The sequence below is a fragment of the Rhagoletis pomonella genome, unplaced genomic scaffold (assembly GCF_013731165.1).
Source record: "Rhagoletis pomonella isolate Grant_MI unplaced genomic scaffold, Rhpom_1.0 Rhpom_scaffold_00007, whole genome shotgun sequence".
NCBI lineage: Eukaryota > Metazoa > Arthropoda > Insecta > Diptera > Tephritidae > Rhagoletis > Rhagoletis pomonella.
Genome location: NW_023458561.1, coordinates 23,865,877 through 23,883,199, shown reverse-complemented (window position 1 = coordinate 23,883,199; position 17,323 = coordinate 23,865,877). Strand labels below are relative to the sequence as shown.

Here is a 17,323-nt window from a genome sequence, read left to right as displayed (position 1 = left end):
TCCGGCACCCGGTTGAAACGCAACTCCACACTGAACCAATCCAGGCCGCTCCTACCCGCATTTCGGTGTTAAACTACAGTCTTGCTTGTGAGCGCACTCCGGGGGCTAAGAGTAATCACTCTCGCTCGACTTTCTGGACTTGCTTGAATTGCTTGACAACTTCTCCTCATCTCTACCCATCTTTCTCGTGCTCATCTTGCTTGCTCGTCTCGCTAATCTTGCTCGTCTCGCTCGCGAGCATACTCCGGGAGATTCTGTTCCCCGTGTTACCAAAATAAAGACTTTGGTCCGACCTCGGAGTCCAAACTACTGCCAGTTGAGACTCCACTCCAGGAGCGGAATTCCCACTGAGTGATGGACAAAGTACGCTCAGATTTAAGCCTTACAGCTGCTACATGCGCCCGACCAGCTCTTCGCTTCCATCTATGAACAGTTTAACCCGTATGCCGTTGGCTCCGGGGCCTTGTTGTTTTAAAGCTTCCTTATTATTGCTCTCACCTCGTCAGGGCCAAGTGAGTTTCGTCCCTATAAACTGGTTCGGGTTCTTTTTCATCAAACGCAAAACCTTTGTCGTTTTTCAAAAGCGTTGAGAAATGTTCTCTGGGGACATCTGTTACCAGATTTCTATCTTCATCTTTGCGAGAGCTAGTCCTGTTCTTAAACCGATTTGATTTGTGCCCTATTTTCTAATAGATTTTCCCAGCGGCATGCCTGCCTGTGAATAAGCTCTAGAAGAGAGTTCACTAAAGATATTGCTGGGCTATTACAGAAATATAAGGCCAACGTAATAAAAGGCAAAGGTTGGCTAAAAACTCTGTTGATTTTTGCGGTTCTTTTATGTCGCAGCTTAACAAGGGTCCCACTGAGTTCCCTTTGACATATCCAATTGCTTACAATCTGCAATGACTTAGTCACACGTAAAAATAATTGCGACAAACGTTGTTGAATAAACAATACCCTGAAGTCATTTAGCTATTTGGTCATTGGTCGTTGCTTATCGATCTGCGAGGCGGTTGAACTCACGATAAGCAACTAAGTTTTGAAATTGCTGCCCAATGAATATCTACATATACATACATACATACGTACATATATTCGTACATTAAAGCATATTGTAATAATGATAATACAGAAGTCCATTGCTTTGCTGGTTTCGAGAAAATTGACAAAATTTGCTAAATCAGAATTTAATAAAATCACCAGCATAAACAGAAATCCCTAATGTACATAAACATCAGAATATACACACTAAATACAAACACACACACATACTAACGAGCAAGCAATGCCTCGTATGTAATTTGTTAGATTTTTAATAAGCCAACTGTACGAAAACATAGTCAAGGATATTTTGTTAGAGCACGTGCAACAATTGAGCAATGTCGCCACTGTTGATGCTGCCGCCCACCCAACAACAAAAGCGTGATAAGCCTTAATATGTATGTATGTCTGCATGTATGCACAGCCTCACTCCGACTGCCACCGCATGCCGACGTACAAGGACATTAGCACGCGTCCTTAAGCAAACAAAATAAAATGGATCACATTAACCCACCAAAATGAGTAAATTCCTGGCACAGGAGGTCGGTAGATGCTTACTTAGTATATATGTATGTGCGTTGTTGCTTTGCGCTTTTGCCAGTTGACTTGGCTCGACATTACTTTTGTTTTTGCTTTCCTCGTTACACTGTGTGTGTGTGTGCTAATGTTGTGCTAGAAAGGGCTCACATGCAACCATGCGAATGGGTTTGCCATCGGTGCGTTTGTGTGTGAAATTTTCGTCTATTTTGTTTTCATAGAATGTAGATACTATGAACTTCGTCAAACATTCATCCGCCCTCGCAATTAACTATGGTAACGCGGATTTTCATCACTTCGTCGTTGGTTTTAAGGAATTTTTATTAAGTTGCCATTTACGGATACTTACTTGATTTGGTGCACTTTATCACCAATTGTGTGAACTGCTTTAAGTACTATTTATACATATATGTACGGGGGTGAATGAGCAATGGATTTGGTGCGGCCTATGTCAGGGATTAAACAATTGAATTGTCGGCTAATTGGTGGCGAGAATGGAGACTTTCTAATGCTTAAAGTGAAGAGCTAGGCTTAGTAATGGTTATAAATTATTATAGGAATACATTTTTGGTAAAATAGTAAAACTCGTCAGAAACTGTAATACGATTAAAGGCACGAACGACAAAAGATTTCTGGGTGAAACTTTTTCACGGCAGAAATACATAGGCTCGAACCGAGTGGTAGTACGAAATTCCAATTGCTCGGATATAGTGCTTACACAATATTGTAGTGATTGGCTGAACTTCTCCTCCGATTTGTGGCGTGGCAGGGGCCTACAGTTTCACGCCGACTCCGAACGGCGATTGTATATTTATGAGAAGCTGGTTTTCATTGCACAAATACATCCGGAGGTTTGCCATACTCTGATGGCTCAAAGCTCGAGGGAAGGGTTGGTGGGAGTGTATATTCCGAACAGCTGGGAGTCTCCCGTAGCTTTCGAAGAAGTGTTTTTCAGGCTGGTAAAGTGTGATAAGGTATCCTAAGACGATATCTACATCTTCAATGTCATATCAGTTTGTTATGTCAAATCAATTCAAGTGAAAAATTGTTTTTTTTTTTTTAATTTAATATGGAAACTGACAGAAAAAAATAATTTTTCACTTAAATTGGTTTCGTGAACTCGGCAGATAATATCTGTTATAACAGGACACATCCGAATTGGCAAACATGCCTATCAAATGGCCGTACGATTACAAGACTTCTGAAGAAGTTGTCAAAATGAAGAGGAGGAAAGGGTTCTGCACCTGTTGTCCCAGTGCCCTGCTCTATCCAGACAAAGACTCTTCACTCTAGGCAGACAAATCTTTGATAACTTCGAAGACCTTAGAAGCGTTGAAATCAGGGATCTTTTAAAAGTTCTGCGATATTCAAAATGGCATACATGCGGTATCACAATGGGTTTAAGCTTATTCGAGTCTTATAGATGACCGCAACAACCTAACCAAACCTAGCCTAAGCTGCGCCACGCCCTTAGTGAAAGAAGTTTCAAGAAGTCTCAAAATAAATCAGAAATCGAATGGAAAACTTCGATACAAATTTCTTGGCTATTCCTGAATTTTTCCGAGTTCCCTGTGGTTTTTTCCTGTTGAATAAACTACTATGTTTTTATTTAAAAAAAAAAAACAAGAAAAATTTTACTCGAAACTGATGCTTTATAAGATGGTGCTTTAGGACAAATTTGGTATACACATTGCGCTTGGCGTCCGCAAACACCATTTTGAAACTTGTTGAAATCGGACGAAAGCCACGCTCTCTCAAATATGGCTAACTTTGAATTTTGGAAAGTTGCCGTTACATGTTTTATGATTTTGATATTATGATATTTTTTGTACATTTAATTAGAATTTCATCTTGCGATTTGTAGGGTTCAGCGAAGAACGTCGGATAAGCTAGTATGTGTATTAGACTGTATAACTCCCCATACAAAAAAAAAAATGGTACTATTTTCCCATTGGAATTATAAAATCTATTGTAACAATGAGGATTTTTGATGCTGTTTTTTTTTTACTTTTTTCAAAGATTGGTATACAAAAACTTGAATAACTGAACCTAAACTCTTCCGATTTAGACTTGTGAGGTATCATTGGAAAGGTATTTTCTCACCCTTTTTATTTCTTTGCTAATAAGCTCATTCACGAGATGAAAGAGAAAGGTAGGATGAACGAACATCATTCAAAGTTGAATTAAGATGTGTTGGTATTTGAAACAAAAAAAAAACATGGGACACGAAAGATTTTTTTTGCACATAAAAAGAGTGGGAAAATACCTTTCAATCGAGATCACATAAGTCTAAATAGTTTTGAAACCATTTTTATTCATAAAAACGTCAATTTTTGGAGGTATTTTCAAATCAGTCCAGCTCGCTTAAATTTTAATATTTTGGTGAACGTCTTAAAATATAATAAATTTTGTAGTCCCGGCGGAAAAACCGCAACTTTTTTTGGTGATGCAGTCTAATGTATAAATATTGTGTGTACATAAAAATAAGTATTCTTTGATATTTTTCTAACCGAAACGCCCCATTACCTAGGGGGATTTTTCGTACATACACACATATGTACATACGCATACATATTCATCCTTTTATTCATCGATTGCCCATTGCCATCTCAAATAAGGCCCCTGAAATTTTCTTTGTCAAAATTTATTGGATTACCCTTTTAAATGACGCGTGCCAGTCTAAATATTTTCACAAACCAAATGTGGCATATATGTATGTATGTATGTATGTATGTATGTACATAAATCTGCACAAAACAACTGAAAACAATCAGCAATACAAACAAATCGAACTAACTAAAACGAAAATTCAATTAAAGCCGCTGATATCTCAATCCACGGTAAAATTACAGTGGAAATCAAATAGCCACTACTCAATGCGGTACATTCAATGCCATGCATCGGTCAGCTACTCGTTAAGTAAATAAATATGTGATTGTTACACGGATTGTAGGCGTACCATAGGGTATAGTAGTAGGCACTAAACGACAATAATAGCTGATCAATGCGAACAGCAGCAGCAGCAGCAGCAGGAACATTCATTTGAAGCAGCACCCTTTCAATGCTTGCATGCACGAGCCATTCATACATATGTATGTACATGCTATATAATGTGCGACAAAGGGGTGACCCCATTTAAAGCAAATTTGCAAAGTGCAAATTATTGGAAATCCATTCAGCGGCTAATAAGCCTACTCACAATTCCACAATTAGTGGTCTTTGCACATTTAACAGGACCATTGATTGATTGATTGATTGACCGCTGACCACTGACCACTGTTGGTCACAAATGGTTTGGTATTAGGGTACGTTAGCTATTACTTACTGTTTCACACCTTTTCCGAAGAAACCATTGCGAAAATAAATTTCAAATATAATGTGAAAATGTTCACTATTACGCCCTATTATGGTGGAAGTTTTAAGTACAAGATAATTGCAGAAATGCATTCCTCATAACAAAAAAAAAACCGTATAGCATGTTTTTATACAAAATTTAAGCACTTCTTTATGCCACAACAGCAAAATGCCAAGAAATATATTTCTGCAATTTTGCAAACTCCAACTTGATTTTAGTCCCATGGTTTCTTGGGCAAGTTTGCTTAGAATTACACTTAGAATCCTTGTGTGCTATAGCACATAGTCGAAAAAATCTCACATACAAATTGACCCACCCTAATGTACATATGTATATAAAAATACTATTACATAAAGAAACGGCATTGTGAAAATAAAAAACACACCAAAAAGTTCACGCACAAATATCGTACCCTTCAGCACAATGCACTTTTGTAATAAGCCAAGTGCCAATGAAAAGCACCGAAAATTGTAATTTGCTTATTTTAAGTTCGGCAAATATCAATAGTTCTTTTACAAAAGGAGAGAATATGGCCCACATTGCCACACCTTTTTTTACACTTTAGGCATAAATATTTCACTTACGTACTCGTAAATGTGTATGTATGTATGTATGTACATTAGGGCGGAGTAGCTTTATTTCGAAAAAAGTGTATACTGCGTGCTCGAATTCAACGTTCGATTCTAAATTAAATATGCGAACAAAATTGTATGCCAAAAATGAAGTTTGACCCTCCCAATTTTTAAAAGAATAATCCGTGTATTTTAATTTTTTCTGAAGGAAATTAATTTTTTTTGTGCTCCTTGGCATTACTAAAGTTCGTTATGCTTGTTTCTTTCGTAACAAATTTTTTGGTACAATGAAAAATAAATTTGGCAGAAAGGAGCATAACAAATGAATTTCGTTCAGAAAAAATTTAAATGCACTGATATTTCTTTTAAAAATTGGAAGGGTTAAAGATCATTTTTAGCATATAATTTACTAAAATTGAATGGACCTTAAAACTGCAGACTTAGAATTTTTCTAAAAGAGCTAAATATAAAGTTGCAAATTGTGCCAATACTTTTGTTCGTCACTGCATAGGTCCTTCTTTTTCTTTTGAAATTTGGGAGAGTCAAACGTTATTTTTGGTATATAGTTTGTTCGAAATTTTGGCTTAGAATTAATCATAGAATTTCAATTTGCTATACACTTTGTTCGAAAATTTTGCTCCGAACAAATTACTCCGTCCTAGTGTCCATACATTTCCTTAATTACATATATACATATTTCATATAAAACCAAGTGAAAAGGGAAATGCTGAAAATATTGAAATTTACATAATTTCTTAAATTGCGCGTACTTCCATGCAGTAACCATAACCAATAGAAGCTTTTCTTTCTCTTTCTAAAACAAATATTTAAGTTTTTACATAGACTTTTCGAGAGACATGGAGAACTAAGCAGGTCAGACTATAAACATTTGAATGCATTTATGGACCGCTAATATTACTTGCCAGTTGAAATGTTGTACAATGGAAGCATTCTAAACTGTATATATGTATGTATGTATGTACGTAAGGCTGTACATTAGGGTGGTCCAACAATGAATGTGAAAAAGTAAAGCCGGAATTTTTATGCTCTCAGCCGCTAGGATTGTTCTATACCGAAAAAAATATATCTACCCTTATTTTTTATTTTGAAATCAAAAAATATTTACAGGTCGCTCAAAGCGCTCTCAGTTTTCCATGTATTTTATATGCGGAAAAAATGACTTTTCGTAGAAATGGTATAGAATAGTTAAAAATCAATATTTTTCTACCAGAAAGCTCGTGTTTATCTTCAGGAGATTCCGAGTAATAATACCCAAATATTTATTTAACCATTTTTTCATTGCAACTATAATTTATAGGTCCGCCAAAAACACACAAAAACTCCAAAAAATGCAATGGCTCGAATAAAAAATCGTTAGTATTAAAAAATTATTAAATAGACAATTGCGTATTATTATTGAAACTCTCCTGAAAAGAACCAGAGTTTCCCGATAGAAAAAATACTGACTTTCAAGAATTCTATAGATACCATTTCTACGAAAAAGTTTATTTTTCCCATATTAAAAAACATGGAAAACTTTGAGTGCTTTGAGCGACCTCTAAATATTTTTTGATTTCAAAATAAAAAATAGGGGTATACTTTTTTCGATATAGAACAATCCTAGGGGGTGCGAGCATTACAATTCCGTCTTTACTGTTTTTGGACCACCCTACTGTACATAGCCAGTAGCCAATGGCACGTAAGGCCAGAGTAACTCTGGCTTTAGACTACATTCGGCTATAACGCTTACGATCTGGTATCATAAAATGTATTAGCGACAACTCAGCCGCCATTTCAAATTTTCTCATATCTCTCTTAAAATCTGATGAAGTTACAAATATTTTTGTGTTTTAGCGATTACTTTACTAATAATTGAGACTCAAGTATGTAAGGGTTTTTTGCTCTATACATAAATAGTATATGCCACAATTAAAAAATTTTCTGAACCCGCATGACGTTAAAACACAAAAATTTAATTCAACTTTTTAAACAGCTCGTAATTCTATTCAAAACCTTAATAAAAATTTTAAATGATTCATCTAAATCCGTCCAGCCGTTTCTGAGTGCGGAGACGACTCGCAATGTGTCGGTTTTATTTAATTTTTGCCCGCCTTAGACAAGTTTCTGGTAAAGACAGGTGAGTTATAGGTTAGGTTAGGTTACACTGGCCGGGTGATGCGCCTTACATAGATCCGTTAGTCCTTTGTAGTGCCAGATGGAGGTCCGTTTTACTGCGATCTAAAGTATTCGTCGTATAGGTTGTCAACGCTATTCGCGAAGTTCAAGAGGGCCTTAATATCCAATTTTGAAGCCTGCTCTAGTCCTTTGAACTGCGAAGCTCGGAGATATCTAAGACGAGTTCTAGCTAAGGCCGGAAAGAAACAGAGGAGGTGTTCTAACGTTACACTCATGTCTTGCTCCCTGTATTTCCTACATGTGTCACTACTACTAATGACCATTCTGCTTGCATGGGATGCCAGTAGGTTGTGGCGCGTCATTAGGCAAACAACTGTCCTGCAGTCCCTACGTGACCATGTAAGCAAGAAATGGTTGTTTCCTTTGCTGCTATTGCACATGATCTTGTTGGTTTTGCATGCCGCTAATGCGTTCCATCTCCCCCTGATCCAGCATCCAGCTCTTTCGTAAATTTCATTATAGATCGTTTTTAGCGACTTTTGTATTTCCTGTACTGGTTCGCTAGCAAGACGGACGGCACTTTTGGCAATCTCATCAGCTATTTCGTTGCTCCTGCGCCATCCATCAAATATCAATGTGCAGCGCTCGAGTGTGCGGTTTAAGCACTCATAGAAGATATCTTTGGGACCATCGTCCGTTTCTTCGGAACTGTGGACTCTGCAAGGCGCTCATCCCCTTGGGCGAAATACAGTACTCGGCGACGAAGTCTCTCTACTACCGCAAATCCAATGTCGAATTTACGCTACTTCACAAGGCAGCTGTAGTAGACGTCGAAAGGACCCACGCATTTTTGCCTTGGCCCGTCCACAGCATTTCTTGAATAGCGGCGATGTCAGCCTTTGAATTTCCGAGGACATCAACCAGCCGGGTAGAGGTACCTTCCCCATTAAGGCTCCGGACATTCCAGATAGGGATATTTCATTGTCACCGGAAGTCATGAGCTGCTTAAACCGGATGCATAAGAATCGCTTTTGACCACTCGCAACACTCGAAACATCGTCTTAAAGAGACATCCGCTTATTGATTTTTAGGCGGATATCTTGAAAACCGCAGGGCATACGGACATGGCTAGTTCGACTCATTTCGACGCTCTGATCATTTTGGTATGCTTTTTCATGGGTATAACTCTTCTTCTGCTTCTGGTACTTGCAAACAGCTGACAAAAGTTATAATACCATTTCATGTTCCTAAAGGGCATAGAAAAAGATAATTTGCGAATTTAGCTTTTCAAGAAATTCACATTGCCCACATTTACTTGACACTTGCATTTCGACAATATGTACTTACATACATGCATACTTACGTACATACATACACAAACATTGGTATGTGCTGATCTTTTTAATTAGCACAAATCCATATGTAACATCTGGTGGATATATTATAGAATGTACGCTTAAATATTTATGCATAAGAATGCACTTTGCGCCATTTAGCCTGCCGGAGCACATTTACCATTCATGCAAGTTTTTCTTCTTATTGAATTAAAATCAAAAAAAGTACATATGTAAACATGGCCCATTTAGGAATCCAAAAATACTCTAAGCATTTTAGGCCACATATTCAAATAAATATATATATGTATGTATGTATGTACGTATGTATATTTGTATGTTATTTGTATATCATGGTATGCATATTGGCATACAAATTTACATATGCCTGAATGCAATGTACAGCGTCTATATATTTTCCTTCATGAAAAAGAAAAACATCCATCTAAGTTTATTAATCAATAATTCTAGAAACGTGGCTTGTTTTATCCCAAAAGGATGCAATATGTGGGAAATTTCAAAAAAAAATAAAAATAAAAAATCGTATAGGCCGCTGGAGCGGCAGGGCAATAACGCGCGGTCGTGTAAACAAACTGCTGGCAAAGCAAATACATAAATTAGTTGAAGAATAAAAATAAGAAGAAACAAACAACTCACAAAGAGCCTAAATACAACAAAAAAAGCAGCAGCGCGCACAAAGTTCGAGGTGGCAGCACCGCGGAAAAACACAGAGGTGGCAACATGAAAATGACCAAAAATAGAAATGTACATCACAGAAAAAGCAGCCAACAACAAAACGAACGTCATAAAGTATTCAACAAAGGTGCTCAGCAGCTCGACATACACACATACTTGTACATATGTAAATACGAACAAAATCATAAAAATTCTTACATACATATCTACAATTCACAAACATACATACATGCAACAAACATATCTACTCGTACAATTGCAATTTTAGATATTAGTGCGTGGGGGCATCTTTGGCTGCGCGAGAGAAATACGCAACGCAATGTGAGAGCACCAGCGCCGACCAAAAATACATATGCAAATACATATTTATGTATTGTACTTATTCATACATACATATGTATGAATTTAATAAAGATATTTGAAAAATTAAATGTTCGAAAATAGAATATTGAAAATATTTTTGTTTGAAAAGCAACAGAAATATAACGCATGACTCTTTAGCACAATAGAGCGCGAAGGCGTTAAAAAGGGATAGCGCTTGTGGCGCTGTGTGAGCTCTGCACTCATAACCCCCCCACTCACCCACTCATTCACTCACTCAAAATGATCGTTCGATGAGCTGAGGCGAGAAATTCAATAAACCATAGCGTTTATTTTTTTTCATTATTCTGAATTCCTGCGAGTAGATGCAGCACCCCCCAACACCTTGCGCGCCCCAAAGCATATCGACGTCGCGTTGACGCGGCTGGCTTGCCTTATACGGCGCTTTTGGAGCGCTTCTAGTGGGGAGCCGAACCATGCCTTTGCCATGGAATATGTGTGTATCTACACAAACGAACGCGATGGATGTCGAACTAACGCGAGCGCAATTTGTGAGCGAGCGCGCAGCATGCGCACGAAGTAATCGCAAATCGTTGCTGTGACGCTATGACGCCATGACTGGCATAGCCGACTGCGCCGAGTATGCCGTAGGGTAGGTATGTGCCGAGTGGGTTGAGTGGGGGAGCCGCCTTAGTGCGCAGGAGCACGAGACGGCAGCGCGCACATCCATTTCCATACATTCCGTATCCGCGTCCGTGCCCCTAGTCGGTTTGGGTGAGATCGATGTTCGTGAGCGCATTTGTGATAGATCTATTTTTAGTGGCGTTGAATAATTCGTAAACACAAGGAATCCCTCTTTTTTATGCATGTAAATGTATTAGTGTTGCTCAGCTCACAAGTGCATATGTGAGTGTGCGTGCGCTGTTGTGTTGGCGTTGGTGGTGAGGCGAACGTTGGAGCATCGCGGGTGTTGCGGGCGGCGTTCCGCCAAATATTTTTTTTTGGATTTCTTTAGTGATCGCCGTGAAATGTGTAGTTTTTAGATGATTGGTATAAAATCGGTTGGCCATAGCCAAAGCACTTTAGTCAGTCAGTTGTGTTCCAAAGCGTACAGAACACTTTTGCCATATTTATTTGATTATTTCTTCTTGCTCGTGGTTTAAATACACAAAACTCAGACAAAATGTGTGACGATGAGGTTGCTGCTTTGGTCGTTGATAATGGTGCGTTAACGTGATTTTTTTTTCTTTTCAAAACTTTACCGTTACAAGTGCTACTGCTGGAAGGATCGGGATAGGCATACCTACCTATCGCAAACCAACCACAGTACACAAGCAATTGGATTACAGTTTAAAGGATTAAGCAGCTGCTGGAGGCGAACATTCAAGGCGGAAAGTGCAGTGAAAAGTGAAATTTGAACAAAATGATTTGGAATTATGCGAAAATCAAAAAAGGATTACAAATATTAATTGGAGGACAACAAAATTTAATTGAGTGACCAGTTTGAGCATTAAAAATGTGCAAAAGTACTCAATTTCAAATAGAAAAGAGGCTATTGGCATTGGCCAGCAACGAATTTTTAGTTTAGTGCGACCTCCTTTGAGGTGAAATTCATGTTAGTACTCCAAAAATTTTAGATAAAAACTAAAAATAGAAAAAGTAGAGCAGCACAACATATATGCATGGCAAGGAAATTCCAGCAGAAAATATGTGAAGAAGAATATTTGATAGAGGAACTTCAACTTCAACTTCAAAAATATGTGTATCTAATGGAAATTGTGAAAAATTGGCATAACTAGTTGCTTAAAATATTTATTTGAACGAAATTTCAAGGTGGCGCTATGGTACGCCAGGAGTTAAAAAAAAACTAAGTAGAAGCAAGTTGATGCTCAAATTTCACAATTAAATTTTAAATGCATTCAAAAATTAGATATAATTTTTTATTAGAGATATCAGCGATTTTAAAACGTTTATACGAATAATCAATATTAGATAGAATTTTCAAAGTTTTCAAAGGCATATAGTTTTTAGCAATGCCAAGTTCTTTAAAATAAGTTTAATTTCGAGTTAAGCCAATCATCGAATAGATAATTTTGGGAATTCGTTGTCGTCCAATGTACATATTCGTATGCAGTTTTCAATAGAAATATGAAACTGTCAGCAAACTAGGCGCGTTTCATATTTTCCTTTTTATCCGCAAGCGTTTCACCTTCCCCCTGATTTTCGCCAAACACGCACAATCGTCACTTCACTTTTTGCAGCACCTTCCGTCACGTATCTCGCTGTCGCTCCTGCGAACAAAATTAACCCTCACCCACCGCATAATGAATTTTTAACTAACGTTCGGTATGTTTTCTTTCTTGTTTCGTTTGGTTTTGTTTTTTTCTAGGCTCCGGTATGTGCAAGGCCGGTTTCGCCGGTGATGATGCGCCACGTGCCGTCTTCCCCTCAATCGTCGGTCGCCCACGTCATCAAGGTGTGATGGTCGGTATGGGACAAAAGGACTCGTACGTCGGTGATGAGGCTCAATCCAAGAGAGGTATCTTGACCCTCAAATACCCCATTGAACACGGTATCATCACCAACTGGGATGATATGGAAAAGATCTGGCATCACACTTTCTACAATGAATTGCGTGTCGCCCCAGAGGAGCACCCAGTCTTGTTGACCGAAGCCCCATTGAACCCAAAGGCTAACCGTGAGAAGATGACCCAAATCATGTTCGAAACCTTCAACTCGCCAGCCATGTATGTCGCCATCCAAGCTGTGCTCTCCCTGTACGCTTCCGGTCGTACCACCGGTATCGTCTTGGATTCCGGTGATGGTGTCTCCCACACTGTCCCCATCTATGAAGGTTATGCTTTGCCTCATGCCATCCTCCGTTTGGATTTGGCTGGTCGCGATTTGACCGACTACCTGATGAAGATCTTGACCGAACGTGGTTACTCATTCACCACCACCGCTGAACGTGAAATCGTTCGTGACATCAAGGAGAAATTGTGCTATGTCGCTTTGGACTTCGAACAAGAAATGGCTACCGCCGCTGCCTCCACCTCCCTGGAGAAGTCCTATGAACTTCCTGACGGTCAGGTGATCACCATCGGCAATGAACGTTTCCGTTGCCCAGAATCCCTCTTCCAACCCTCATTCTTGGGTATGGAATCCAGCGGTATCCACGAAACCGTCTACAACTCCATCATGAAGTGTGACGTGGATATCCGTAAGGACTTGTACGCCAACATTGTCATGTCTGGTGGTACCACCATGTACCCCGGTATTGCCGATCGTATGCAAAAGGAAATCACTGCCCTGGCCCCATCCACCATCAAGATCAAGATCATTGCCCCACCAGAGCGTAAATACTCCGTATGGATCGGTGGTTCCATCTTGGCCTCCCTCTCCACCTTCCAACAGATGTGGATCTCCAAGGAAGAATACGACGAATCCGGCCCTGGCATTGTCCACCGCAAGTGCTTCTAAGCAGTTACTGTTATCATCTAGTAATACGCTTTTACGTGTTCGTGCTGATGTGGTGGTGGCTATTGTGTTGCTGGTCACTCTATTGCGGCTGGTGATGCGATGCGGTCACCATATTAGCTATCACAACATGCCTTCAGAAATGCCCGCCCATTCGTTTATTTATTTATTTATTTAAATGCTGTCGAATAATATCAATGGACATCATGGCTGCCTGGTTCCAGATCGAAGATTCAAAACGACTGAATAACTCACAACCGCAAAATATCAGAACCAGATTAATGTGCTACTATTTGTGTTTTTCATTTAACCAATAATGTTATTAAAGCTTTTATGTTTCATTTCGATTATTAATGCTGATTTGCCTTAGAGTTTTATGAAAGCATAATGAACGCATTATTATTTTAAGGGAATTTTTGCCACATGTAAAATAATGTAATGATTTCTTATGTAATTAAATTAAAACAATTTATAATTATTTATAAATAAAAACAAACTTTTTTAGATTTAATTTTTATATATGAATGACTTTCAAGGGAAGTTATTGAAGCTGGGCATTAAGGGTGGGGCGACGGTAGCGCATGAGCATCACTCATCGCAGGATCGTCCGAATCGTTATAGGGATCGAAAACCTTCTTGTTCTGCCATTAATTGGTTAGCCTTCATTTTTTTGGAGCAAAGAAAATTGCAAAAATATTTCGTTCATTTCCGCTTTGCTTCACATCTGAAAGCACTGATCATATTTCCATGCAGCGTGCTGTGTGCACCGCCCCCTACCATTCAAACACACACACACACACACACACACTCGCACAATACACAAACAAACGTTTGCTGTGTTGCATAACACCTGAGGCGAGCGTACAGATATCGGCTGGCGGAGTGACTATTTTAGGCAGCCGATACGATCCGATGGAATACTAAACTCAAAAGCTTAACATGGCCAGCAGGTGCCAATGAGGTCAGCGAGAAAGCGCGCTGCCCCACTTTTGTATACACAGATATATACTTGTATGAGGCTACGTAGTATTGGTTTGGTGTTTTATATTTTTGGAAATGACATAAATGCTTATTTTTACTAATCGTCTAGTCGTTTCGGGTTCATTTATTGTATATTCTTCGGCCGCTTCGGTCGGTTGGCCGCCGAAGATCGAACACATGGAATATGTTTTATTGTATTTTTAAGTTTTCCTCTCTATAATTGCGTATGTGTTGCATTCTCAAATTTCTTGTGTACGATACTAATACATATTTTTGTTGCGATATAATTTTTTATTATTAGATATTGTTTCGATATTGTGGCATTGTAGGGGGTACTCATACATGTATATCTGGTTGTTGTTTTTCCGGACAGATTTTAAATATTAATGGGACTGGAAAAACCTCTTTTAAATGTTAATGTTCGGGCATGTGAGGGAAAATGTTTGCTGTTATGCGTTCCAAAATAGCGTTGCATATAAAATAGTACAGCAGTTTATTTCCTAATCAGGCTGCTCACGCTCGAAAAGATTACATTTTCTTTTCAGCAAACTGAATGGAAAAAAAAATAAAAATTTTCTCAAATGTACAAGATACTGGGTATCTGGTGTCCCAAGTTTCAATAGCCAGTAAATTTATATTCAAATGATAGCCTTTTACTATATGGCAGCCTTCTTTGCAACGTTTGGCGCGGTTCTGCTACTCCTCGATCTTTTTCTTCTTACTAGGAGTGCCGGTTACTGACGAATTTCGACCGGTTTTCTAGTTTCTTAAGACCCTTGGAGTGGTTCCGTACATAACTTAGCACGTCGTTTAACTTATAATGTACACAATTACTTATCGGAAAATCTCCTGCATATGGAACTAAAACATGACTAAATTTTTTTATATTTTTGCAGGTCTTTGGAGGACTCGGCAATTACCCGATACATTCCAGTTTCCCGTTAAATTTCGATAATGTGATACATATCGATAATTCAATGAATTTCAAAAACACTAAAATCAGATAACTCCACAATATTCGATAACTCTACTAATAAATTCATAAATAAATTCCATAAATTTCGATAACACAAAAATTATATATCTCGATATAAATCAATAACTCGATAAACTTTGCATTCCTCTACAAATTTCGATAACTCGGTTAATTTTGATAGCTCTATATTTTTCTAAAGCTATCGATAAATTTCGATAACTCGTGACACGATAAAATTCGATAAACAGTGGTAACTCGATAAATTTTTAAAAATTCCAAAAACTTCGATTCGATAAGACGATAAATTTCATAATTCGATAAGTTGAAAGAACTCGATGCATTAATCTGGATTTACATGAGGAGATTTTCTAGGCGATTCAACATTGCTCCAGAAAAATCGCTCGTGTAAATGGTGATTCAAAAATCGCTTGCCTCAAAGTAGATAGTAAGTCAACTTTTGCAGGTGATTATCGTCTGTCAAAAATCTCCTCATGTAAATGCAGCTTTACGAAAACTTGCTAAGTTTCGTTAACTCTATAAATAGTGATAATTCTATAAATATCGATATATTTTTATAGCTGGATAACTATCCGAAAATTTCGACAACTAATTTACTGTGTCTATAAATTTCGAAAACTCAATAAACACTGAACAATTTGAACAATTCGATACGTTGCGATAACCAAATAAACATGGATAACTCGATAAATTTCGATTGATATTGAAGATGAAGAAAAATCTAGTTTCAATCGATCATTCAGCTACCATTTCTGAGCCGGTAAAACGCGTATTCGAATTCTTAGTAAAAATTCTATATATTCATACAACACCGACTTCCTGTGACCCTTGATAATTGCTAGAGTAGTTTTCCTCAAAATAAAATCCTTAAAGTCTGTTAGTAGACAGTTTAGGATATTTCGTTTGATATTTCCACACATTTCGAAATTAGGACTCTCTGCTACTCTCATTCAGCACTCGTCGTGAAAATATATCTAATTTAGTTCGCGTCGCTTCAATATTCGCAGCGGCCGAGTGAACAAAGATCAGGCGTGCAATTCGAGAGATCCAAGTACGAGTCTCGGTCAGCGGAATTTTTTTTTTCTTGTTTTTAAATTTACATTTTTTTTTAAGTTTTTTAAATTTATAAATTTTATTGTTTTAAAGGATAAATATTAATATTTTAGTTTATTAAATTTTTAGAAACCTGTTTTACGTGTTTTTTTATTACTTTTTTCTTTATTAATTTAATTTTCTTTTAAAAAGAATAAGAATTTTTTAACTTAATTTAATTTTAAGTATATTTTTTTTTCTACGTTCATAAAAAAATGTAACACTAATTAAACAAAATAGCAATAATAACCAAAACTTGCTAAAATGTCGCGTCCCAATTTATATTTTGACCACTGTATGTACATATGCACATAAGTATGTAAATGTCAGCACAACTAACCAAATAAATATTTTTCGCTAAAATATGTTTAGTAATTTTTTTTGTCACAATTAAAAATGCTTTAATCTATTTCGCGTACACCCAATGTGAATAGAATTCATGTATGTAATTTGTTAGCGCATGCTTGTCGCTTTCAGAGGAGCAATTTGTTAGCGCTTCCCTCATCAAATTAGTCAACAGATGCATTTCCACTATTGCAAAAGAAATATGTAAAATAAAACTGTTTTCAACTATGCAAAAAAAAATTCATTCGTAAAGATGTGAAAATTTTGATCACAGCGCACATCTGTGATAGACAAATTATCTGCATTCATTGGTAATGACGTTGACAGGTTATCTGGCTGAGAACTCTGCTTTTACAAATGAAGAAGCGGGAGAGGGTTTCTGGCAGCACGCCACTAGATGTACGTATATATATATGTATGTACATATTTATATGTATACGCT

General features: G+C 37.6%; 1 protein-coding gene across 1 annotated transcript; it reads left to right on the top strand.

The window, feature by feature from the left end:
- The first annotated feature begins 11,061 nt into the window (after positions 1–11,061).
- Positions 11,062–13,980, top strand: LOC118742487 (actin-2, muscle-specific). Its single transcript, XM_036474606.1, has 2 exons — positions 11,062–11,215; positions 12,382–13,980. The coding sequence occupies exons 1-2, from the start codon at positions 11,176–11,178 to the stop codon at positions 13,470–13,472; spliced, it is 1,131 nt and encodes a 376-aa protein (XP_036330499.1). The 5' UTR covers positions 11,062–11,175; the 3' UTR covers positions 13,473–13,980.
- The last annotated feature ends 3,343 nt before the right edge of the window (positions 13,981–17,323 follow it).

What these genes read in the sequence shown, in the direction of transcription:
- LOC118742487 (XM_036474606.1), top strand. Translation starts at nt 11,176, where the DNA reads ATGTGTGACGATGAGGTTGCTGCTTTGGTCGTTGATAATG. An exon ending in TGCTTTGGTCGTTGATAATG is followed by an intron (nt 11,216 to 12,381) that starts GTGCGTTAACGT and finishes GTTTTTTTCTAG; the next exon opens with GCTCCGGTATGTGCAAGGCC.